General features: G+C 37.2%; 2 protein-coding genes across 8 annotated transcripts in view; one reads left to right on the top strand and one right to left on the bottom strand.

Annotated features, from left to right (window-relative positions):
- LOC105987640 (chromosome unknown open reading frame, human C18orf54) overlaps positions 1-10,050 on the bottom strand; it is a 52,525-nt gene extending 42,475 nt beyond the window's left edge. For 3 of the 7 annotated variants that reach the window (XM_013018951.1, XM_013018952.1, XM_013018957.1), the window contains exons 1-5: positions 9,896-9,980; positions 7,765-8,089; positions 6,114-6,887; positions 5,145-5,295; positions 3,942-4,044 (exon numbers count right to left, since the gene is read on the bottom strand). In XM_013018951.1, the coding sequence (XP_012874405.1) occupies positions 3,942-4,044; positions 5,145-5,295; positions 6,114-6,887; positions 7,765-8,089; positions 9,896-9,898 (1,356 nt within the window). In that variant the 5' untranslated portion in view covers positions 9,899-9,980. The other 4 variants (XM_013018954.1, XM_013018956.1, XM_013018953.1 and 1 more) reach the window with 4 other exon arrangements.
- Stard6 (StAR-related lipid transfer (START) domain containing 6) overlaps positions 745-10,198 on the top strand; it is a 32,930-nt gene continuing 23,476 nt past the window's right edge. The window contains 6 exon segments of the mRNA XM_013018958.1: positions 745-835; positions 1,351-1,404; positions 3,308-3,320; positions 5,224-5,264; positions 5,835-5,855; positions 9,682-9,709. Coding sequence (XP_012874412.1) covers positions 746-835; positions 1,351-1,404; positions 3,308-3,320; positions 5,224-5,264; positions 5,835-5,855; positions 9,682-9,709 — 247 coding nt within the window. The 5' untranslated portion in view covers position 745.

Raw genomic sequence — 10,198 nt, 5'->3', positions numbered from 1 at the left:
AGAAAACCGGAAGTGGCACTGTAGCTCAAGTGGTAGAGCGCTCGCCTTGAGCTGAAGAGCTGAGGGACAGCGACTAGGCCCAGAGTTCAAGCCCCACGACCGACAAAAAAAAAAAAAAGATCTGGTGGAATGGCTCAAGTGGTAGAATGCTTTCAAGCCCTGAGTGTTGAAACTCCACCACAAAAAAAAATTAAGTTCCAAGAACACATGATCAACAGATTATGATGCCTTATAAGGGAAAGGAAGCATGTTAGAAATAGTACTTATTCAGTGACTAATATGTGCCAGGTCTTAACAGCTCGACAAGGTAGATATCCCAAGTTTACATCAAGAGGGAAATTAGAAATCAGAAATACTAAGTAACATGTCTCACACATTAAGTGGCAGAGACAGAATTTAAGCCAAGTCTTGCATGCCAAAGCCTCGCTTTTCCACTATACCACATTTTCTCATTTGAAAGGATGGGTAGAGAGAAAGGAACGGTTTGTTCATACATGTAATTAACAAGCATTTCTAGATGAAAGCATTGTAGAAATACTATTAAAATGTAATATAACAGTTTATTTTTTATATGAGCTGAATATCTATAGTATCAGCGATAGAGGTTAAAGAGGTCGAAGCAGGAGGTTGCTTTGGTACCTAACATAATTTAAGACCAACCTAGGCAAAGTAATGACACTGTCTCAAAAAATGTTTATATGATTAGATTCTTATCCATCATTTACTTTTGAAACTTTACAGGTAGATGGACTACAAGGCAATTGCCCAACAAGCTAACCAAGAAGTTTTAAGTTACAACCAAGACACATCTGGCTGGAAATTGGTTAAAGCTTCAGTAAGGAAAATAAGTTAAATATGTTTTAAGGGTTTGTTTTTAATGATAATTCATAGTAAGAACATTTTTTTTTTTTGCCTGACACTGGGGTTTGAACTCAGAGTCTAGCTCTACCATTTGAATCACGCCCTTAGCCCTTTTACCTTCAGGGTTTTTTTTACCAGATAGGTTCTTGCCTTTTTTGCCAGGATTGGCCTTGGGCTACAGTCCTTCTATTTATGCCTCCCGAATAGCTGCGATTTATAGACATGAGCCACTACATCTGACTTGTTAATTGAGAATGGGGTCTTTCTAACTTTTTGCCTGGACTGCCCTTGAACTTTGATTCTCTATGTCCCAAGTAGCTGGGACTACAGATGTGAGCCTCTGTACCCAGCACTCATTGTAAAGCAACTTTTTAAAAATATATTTCTTTTAGAAACCAGAAGAAAAGGTGTCTTTACTTCTTTTTTGTTTTCATTTTTTTTTCTGTATCTGACAGTTAACTTATTTCTGGATTTTTATTCCCCTTTGAGAAAAAGATAACTGTGTTCAGCAAGGCTTCTAGAAGATTCCTTGGAAGTCTGTGAGTATAATTTTCTATTTACAGTCATTGTGTTAAGTTTAGTGGCATTACCATAAAGCAGCATTCAATGCTTCATATTAACTATAACAGATTATTTAATATTGATCAGGAAATAGGGGTTATGAAGTCACTGGACTAAAATATGAGGCTAAGAAAAGTTAATGCTAATAAAATAGAAAATGTGCATGTACACAAAAGTATTCCTTCTAGGCTAAGCATATAGTTTCTTGGTAGAGAACTTGCCTAGATTATCTGGGTTCTAGCTCCTGGGTTCTATCTATCTATGCACATGCATGCACACACAGGTGCATGCACGTGTACACATACACACACACCCCTCGTGAATTGTTCCCTAAGAGAAAATTTTGACTCCAAGAAATAATTACTAGAAAAACACTTTGGTATTTTCTTGCTAATCATAGTATTTTATGGTTTTTAAAACCTTCCATCTTTCCCTTAAGCACTAAAGAGTAAGGGTTTGTTTCATTTTATTTCTCTATTAGCAACTTTTAAGACTATTTTTGAGGATCCTACTACTTCAAGTATGCTAAAATGTCATTACTGCCAACAAATTCGATACCATACCCATCAAAATCCCAATGATATTCATTGCGCAGATTGAGAAATCAATTTAAAAAGTCATCTGGAAGCAAAAAAAAAAAAAAAATGGCCACAAAAAAAAAAAAGCCCTAAGTAGCTAAGCAGTCCTGAGCATACTAAAAGTATCACAGACTTTAGGCTATGCTACAGAGCCACAGTAACAAAAGAAGCTTGGTGCTGGCACATACACTATGGAAATCAGTACTAACATTGCTCAAAAACCTAAAACTAGAACTGCCCTTTGATCAAGCTATACCGTTCCTTGGCATTTATCTGAAGACTGGAAGACAGGATACAATAAAGACACTCGCACACCCACACTCAGTACAGCACCTCTCACAATCATCAAATAGCTCAGAAGCCTACACCCATGAATGAAGATCTACATCATTTGCAGTGAAAAGGATACGTCTTGAAAAGAAATAATAGTGAAATAAGCCAGGAGAGGGAAAATGTTTTCTTTCATATGTGGATCTTAGATGCAGAATTCAATCTATCATCTAAACACACGCAGGGGCATAAGCATATATACATAGTCAAGCTGATTATAGTATATCCAGGAGTGAAACTCCATGGAGTAATCATTAGAAGCAATTAACAATTTAACCAAATGAATATGAGGAAGCTGAAGCATGCTTTGAAAGAGGGGAATGTAGTAGAGAGGAGGGAAGGTGATAAAGGTAATAGTAAATGAATACAGTCATCATCATGTGTACATGTGAAAAGACAAGTGGGAAACATGACTGGTGAGGGAAAGGGCAGGTAGAAGGGTAGTATTGTGCTGGCATTTAAAATCGGGCCTTGTACTTGCTCGGCAGGATCTCTACTATGTGAGCCATGCCACCAGCATGGCTTGTGTACAGGAAAACAGTATGAATGATTATATATTTATACATGTATATATACAATATGCACATAGATCATCACTACATATTTATTATAAGTTTATATTCCCCAGCCTGGAGTGAAAAGAAAGTGAGATTGTAATTACATTTGGGAAATCTAGAGGATCTTAAATTTTCCAGTGCTTCAAAACCTTATGGTTTTCACATCTGTTGTACGGCTAGTGAAGATCTTCTCCCAATCTGTGGGCTTTGTATTTACCTTGCTAGCTATGTTATATTTGATTTTGGTACCTTAGGTATTTTATATATACATATCTGAATTAACGGAAGGGGAACAACAAAATGATGAGACAAAGGACAAAGGACAAACCAATGCAACAGCAATACTCACAAGACAATATGTTAGAAATAAACTGTACAACTTGGGGGGAAATCGGGGGGGGGGGAGAAGGCCAATGAGAGAAAAATGAAGGAGGTAAAAAGTTTAACAAGAAATGTACTCACTACCTTATGTATGTAACTGTAACTCCTCTATACATCACCTTGACAATAAAATTAAAATTTAGATAAAATGGAAAAAAAAACTTCATAGTTTTAAAGACTTGTAACTAATCAAAGAAACAAGAATTTTAATTTAGGAAGAGTAATTATGTGCTCTTAGACTGTAGAGTATGCTCCAATACAAGTTGCCATACCAGAGTTTGGGGAAAGTGTAACCTCTGAAACTACTTGTGGGAGGGTCAACGCATGTTTTAAAAACACTACATACCACACTTTCTTTTTAGAGATTGATTCTATGGCTTAGGAATTTCTAAAGAAACTGATTTATGGGGCTGGGAAGGTGGCTCAGTGGTAGAGTGCTTGCCTTGCATGCCTGAAGCCCTGGGTTCGATTCCTCAGCACCACATAAGCAGAAAGAAAAAAAGCCCGGAAGTGGCACTGTGGCTCAAGTGGTAGAGCGCTAGCCTTGAGCTGAGGAGCTGAGGGACAGTGCCCAGGCCCAGAGTTCAGGCCCCACGACCAAAAAAAAAAAAAAAAAAAAACTTTACTTAAAAATTAGTAGCAGAAAGTAAAATTAAAATTTAACTTCACCCACCTGATTATCATTATTTAGAAAGTCTTCAAGAAAATCTTTAGCACTCTTTGCCTTTGAAGTTTCTTGAGGACTATCATCAGAATTAACAGGAACAGGAGATTTGCTAAACAGGATTTAAAGAATACAAAACAAGTGGGTTTTCAAAAAAAAAAAGTAGGGCAATACAAATGTAAGGATTCCCATTTAAATACAAGTGATTCATTTTAATGTTTATGGTAATTCTGCCATCTTCTCCCTAAACTGACATCAGGAGCCAACCTATCCTTATCCCTTTACTTTTCCTTTCAATGGCTAAGAAAATACTACATAGAAGGGACTATCTATTAACTTAGGTATAGAAGAAACTATCTAAATCTGCCTTCTCCTTTGAAAAGGTAAAAATCTAGGGGCTCTAGAAACAAAGAGTGAAAAGCATGTCTGTGATAGAAAGTCCTGAAGATTCCCTGGGTTTGAGGTAAACCTCACACATTTTACCTCACACAAAATAACTGTCTATGAAGTAGGAGTTTCTAGACTGACAACCAGCTCAGAGAGTTATATATAAGCTATCGATTCTGAGTCTTTAACTCCCATTTCCTGTACATAGAGCAGGAAATGTTTCGACTTATCCCTACTTTCACTGTTATACTGAAATAAACCCTTGCCAATAAAGAAAGACCCAGGCACCAAAGGACCTATAGCTACTCAGGAGGCTAAGATTTTGGTTCAAAGCCAGCCTGGGCAGGAATTCTATGATTCTTATCTCCAATTTATCATAGGTTAATTACACAAACAAAAACAATCTTAGGAACTATAACAATCTATACAATAAACTCTATTTTTAATGGACCATCATGTAAAAAAAAAACCTGAAAGTAAAATGTAAATGAAAACAGGTAACACTAATAGGATGGGATGAAGATTATGTTTTAAATAAAAATAAGAATTTCAAAACTCGTCTGCAAAGTAATTGAGTGAAGATACATAACAGTAGTGAAGCAATTAACCTGTAACAAGGCTAAATTTTCTATAATGTACCTGTATATGACACATTACACCACCTTGTGGTATCAAACAAAAATTACAATTTAAACCTAGCAACACAAAGCTACAAGATATAAAAGTACAATGTTAATACAATTGCTAATGATCACTACGTTATTTTAAAATAAGTGATATTCAAATGACATTTTTTTCATTTGTTAAACACTGTCACTTGCTTACAAAGTAATAGGAACATTGTCCCAGGATCTTTCTGCTTCAAGTTTATCCAATGAACAGGGACTGTTGTCCTTTTTCATAGGCGTGGGTGACTCTTCAGAACACTGCTCTAGATTTCTCTTGGCCTTCAGGATAAGCAATTCAATTTTGTCACCTAATTTTAAAAAATTAAAAAAAGAAAGCAAAACAAATCTCATAAAGTCAACAATTAGGATATGCATATATTAGCTAGGTCACACAAAATGGTTCAATCTATTTCAGCTAGTTGGGAGACATCCAGGGGTTTGATGAGGCCAGTCCAAGCATCTCAACCAATGTCTGGACTCAGTGGTGTGAGTCTGTTATCCCAGTTAAAGGGAAAACACAAGGGTTGGGTGTAGTAGCATGCACCCACAAATTCAGGGAAGCTTATTGTTAAAGTATAAGGATCACAGTCCAGGCCAGTCTGGAAAAAAAGTGAAACTGTACCCCCAAAATAAACAAGGTAAACACCTGTAATCCTACCTACTCAGGAAGCTGAGACCTACAGGATTTCTGTTCAAAGCCAGCCCTGACAGAGAAGTCTGTAGCCTCCATTTCAATATAACCAGCAAAAAGCCAGACTGTTTAAGTGTGGCTCAAGTGGTACTGTAGTAACTTGCAAAAAAAGCTGAGTTCAGGGCTCAATACTGGCAAATAAAACAAAGGAAAGAGAAGCACCAACACAAAATAGGGGCTGGTAGTATGGCTCAGAACTGCTACTAACCAAGAGGCCTTAAATTCAATCTCTACTACTGCCAAAACAAAAAAGCCTTTCTATAACAACTAACGTTTTAAACTATCCCAAATATCGCAAATATGAACTACTATATGAAAGAACTTCGGTATCCTAAAAAGTTAATTATTGGCATAAAAATTCCACAAAACTTTTAATTATGAAGTCAAATGCGCAGCAATTCCCTTGGTTTAAAAGAAACGAAAACAAAGTATTACCACTGAATGGCTTTTCGGATTGTTCTGGGAGAAGTGGATTCTCACACTGAGCCTGGTTGGGTTCAGAATCACATTTGTATTTGTTATGCAATCCTTTAGCATCACTCAAGGAATTTGAAAAGTTTGAGGGCTCAAAAGAATATTCACAACAATCCATTTTAAGCCGAGAAGTTCTTTGTGCTTGGTAGCTATGTCTGGGGGAACACTGATCTTCTTTCAATATTCTATAAACTTCTTGACTATCTGCATCAGGTAGCAAGTCTTGATTGTGGAGCCAGACTGGATATTTGGAATCAGGTATGCTAGTTATCCCAGAAACATTAAGGTCAGATTTCTGGCTAGTGAGCCATCTCGGATAATTCTTTTCAGGATTGTGCTCTGAACTGTCCTTGAAAGATGATTCTTTGGGAAAAGATGGCTCTGAAATTAAAACTTTATTAGTCCTATTCAAAATTTTGGGATTTTTTGGCCTACCACATTGCTTTCCATTCACATTTGTGTTTACAACAGAACTGTCTAAGTTATTCTTGCCCATGGGAGTGGAGGATTCTTGAAAATTTGGATTCCTTTCCAATGAACCTGGTCTTCCCATGTATTTCTTGCTTTTCTTGCTTGGTCGATGACCTGGTCTAACGTAAGTGAGAGAAAAAGATCCATCTGCTGGAAGTCTTAACAGGTCATCAGTTGTAAGGCTAACAGAGTCTACATCATTAATAGTCTCTCTTCTATAAGATAATGAATTTGAGTGCTGTTTGTGATCAGGATTTTCAAAAGCTGAAAAACAAAGCACAGTTCTAATTATCTTCTTCTATTACATGTAATATATTAAACAATGATAATTAATCATTTAAGAATACTTCTTGCAGCTTTCCCCCATTCTCATTCAAGTTTTGATGGAAGTATGAAACATGCATATTGGAAAATAAAATGTACTTCCTCTCTTACATATCTTCAATGTTTAATTGCTATTGTCTCTAGTCACATGAATTTTCTTATGTTCTAACTTCATTTTTTCAACTTTTTCCATGTAGACATGCCTGATACATGAATACAATCATGTTAATATCTGTCACTGCATACTGGTTTTAACAGAAAAATGTACTTTTAGGAAGAAAATAATTTGTTTCCTCTCACCTCACCCTGGATTTGCCTACACAGAACACTGTTTTAATTCTTCTTGTAGAATATATTGTCCACGTTTTTGTAAGAGCTGAATGTAAACTTTTTCTTTTCTAGGTCCAGTCTATCATTGCTTAACAGACCATTAATCAGCTTATCTACACCTATATCTTCCAGGCTCTTTGGAAGCCTGATAAAGGACAAAACTCAATATGTTCTAATTATTGCCCCATAGAATATAGACAAAAAGACTAATATTAGCCCTATCCCATCAATTAAAAGTTAGCAAATATAAACTCAGAAAAACTTGAATTTGCTTGAAGTCACTAAGCTATTTAATATGAATCATCATATAAACACTCATTCTATCATGCTACAGTAAAATAAGGATCTAATATTACCTTCTCTAGCTTATGCTCAAAAATCAAGAGGATCTTAGGTAGAAAATCCTGGGAAAGGTTTAACTTATAAGGATACGGCATTCTCAGATGCTTCAAATAACTGCCCATAAGAAACAAAAATTAAAGTATACCTTTGTTTGTTTTATAACTATAATTTGAGAATCCTGACATATTAGCAGAACGTTCAATGCTAATTTTTCCAGTGCTTGCATCAGGATTTAGTTGGCTCAGATCAAAATCATCTATATAAGCCTGTAGAGCCTGAGAAGCAGAACTGTATAGTTTATTCTTATAGTGAAAAGAGCCATCAGAGTTGGAGGAATTACTGCTACCCAGACCACAGCTTGCCAGGAGAGATGATACTGAAGATTCCTGAGAATAAATTCTGTGTTTCGTGTTTGATTTTGCCATCGCTGTTTCAAAATGAGTGGTTTTACTCATTTTTCTTAAAAATAACTGTAATATAAAAATAATAGGTTAGAGTTGCCAGTTAATAGGAGTAATGATTGTTTAGAGAAAAAAATATTAACATGTAAGATTTAAAATTTTTTATTTAGCAATAAAGTCAGTTATCTCTAATAAATACTTCTATTTAAGTACTTAAAGTTTACTCTCATGTTTATTACAAATTATTTCATCAATATTAGAGAAATCACTTATTAAGCATCTACTATATGCTTGGATGTATGTAAACAACTTACGTTCAAAATAGAAACGGAAATATCAAGGAAAGAACACTCACTATTTTTAAAGTCAAAAAACTTCTGGTAGACTGTCTCTTATGGACATATTCTATGACATCACAATACCCTACATTCTTCTACACATATTTTTGAAATCATAAGCTTAATCCTAGAGTTAGACAATTAATGTTTCTAAAACCATCAAATAAGGCATCAGAAACAAGAACAATGGACATTCTCTTCTTTCAGTACTGTAATGGCTAATATCAAACTGTAGCCAACCATTTCCCCTCAGAAAAGACTGAATGCAAAATAACCTATGATAAAACAGCACAAAACTCAACAGCTACTGTAGGGTCTTTTTCTAAAATAACACTGCTAATAATCACTTCCTGATCTTCAATTTTGGTACCCACCTCACCATTTTCAATTCTTCTGTTAAACAGATTTAGTTCACCTCTCTTTTAAGGGAACCAATCTGGAAATTGAGTTAATGGGCTCAGGCTCATCTTCCTGTTTTTCATTATTCAAATTGAGAGAACTCCTGTCTACATTGCTATAGTTTTAATGGGATCTATATTCAAAGTAATAAATAACAAAAAGGTGAAGCACTGATTACACAACATTCATTGAAAATTCAAGGATTTTCTATACTACAAAAGGATTAACACTTAGGACTTAACAGGTGTCATGATGCTGGGCAATAATTTTAGAAATATTTAAGTTATTGACAACTCTGTAATGAAATCCTAGACCTGTCAAATTGTACTTTTTGTGTCACATCAAGCCTTTCTCAATTAGGCATTAGGCAGTGGCTAATGGAAACAACGGGACACAAAAATGGCTACCTACATATCCTTGAATGTTGTGATACTAGTGTCTCCCTTAAGAACTGCTATATTAAGTCAGATTTGCTCCCTCTTTCTCCCTCCTACCAAAGAAGCTTAAAGTCACTCAAATAAAAATGCTTGGATAAGCTTAATAGGAGCCAAACACAGGTTACAAATTTTATTTTGTAAAACGAACACAAAGTCTTAAAAGGGAACGCTACCAGATATTTCTTAAGTGGATGATAATATTTGCTAGTTATTTTCACGTACTAACTGACCCTCCCCCCTAAAAAAAAAAATCTAGAATTGTGGCTGATACCCACAACCTTAGCTACACAGGAGGCTAAGCTCTGGGGATGACTATGGGAAAGAAATGCCTGAGACATGCTCATCTCCAACCAACTAGCAAAACGTTGGAAGTGAAGCTGTTGGCTCCAGGGGTAGAATGGAAGAGGCTGAGGGGAAATCGCTAAGGGGCAGTTCACGCCCCAGTAGTGGCAGACACAAATTCCAAAATTTGATTTTTATCATTAAGTGGTCAAAATGTCTGCAAAAGCAGAATTGTTTGTATATTAAAACAAAAAACAAAAAACCCTACGCACCCATCATCCTGCTCGAATAATCAGCCACATACTCTGTATCCAAAGCCCACTGCCCATCCCCCCCGCCCCCCCACACACACACTCGGTGGTGGTTACGGGACGATTTCGAATCCCCGGCCCAGGTCCAGCCCAGGCCAAGAATGTTACCATTCCCGCCACAAACGCTCGGGCCCGAGCCTCCAAACGCCAATCCACCCCGCGGACCGGACCGCTCCCCGGCGAGGCCAGGACATCTCCGCTACCTGGATGGAAAAATCACAACCGTGATCCGCCGGAAGGGCGCCCGGGAGCCGCGGGGGAAGTCGGCGTGGGCCGATCCGTGCAGGAGCCGAGGATGGACGAGGAGAGCCAAGCCCGCCCCGTCGGGTCCCCGCCCGCCTGCGCGCGCAGCCCCCTCACGCTCCCACCCCGCCTCCGGGTTCCACGACCCCGCCCCCCGGGGTGTCCGAC

This window comes from Dipodomys ordii, unplaced genomic scaffold (genome assembly GCF_000151885.1).
Source record: "Dipodomys ordii isolate 6190 unplaced genomic scaffold, Dord_2.0 Scaffold43, whole genome shotgun sequence".
NCBI lineage: Eukaryota > Metazoa > Chordata > Mammalia > Rodentia > Heteromyidae > Dipodomys > Dipodomys ordii.
The sequence above is the reverse complement of the archived record's forward strand: the minus strand, read 5'-3'. Positions and strand labels throughout refer to the sequence as shown.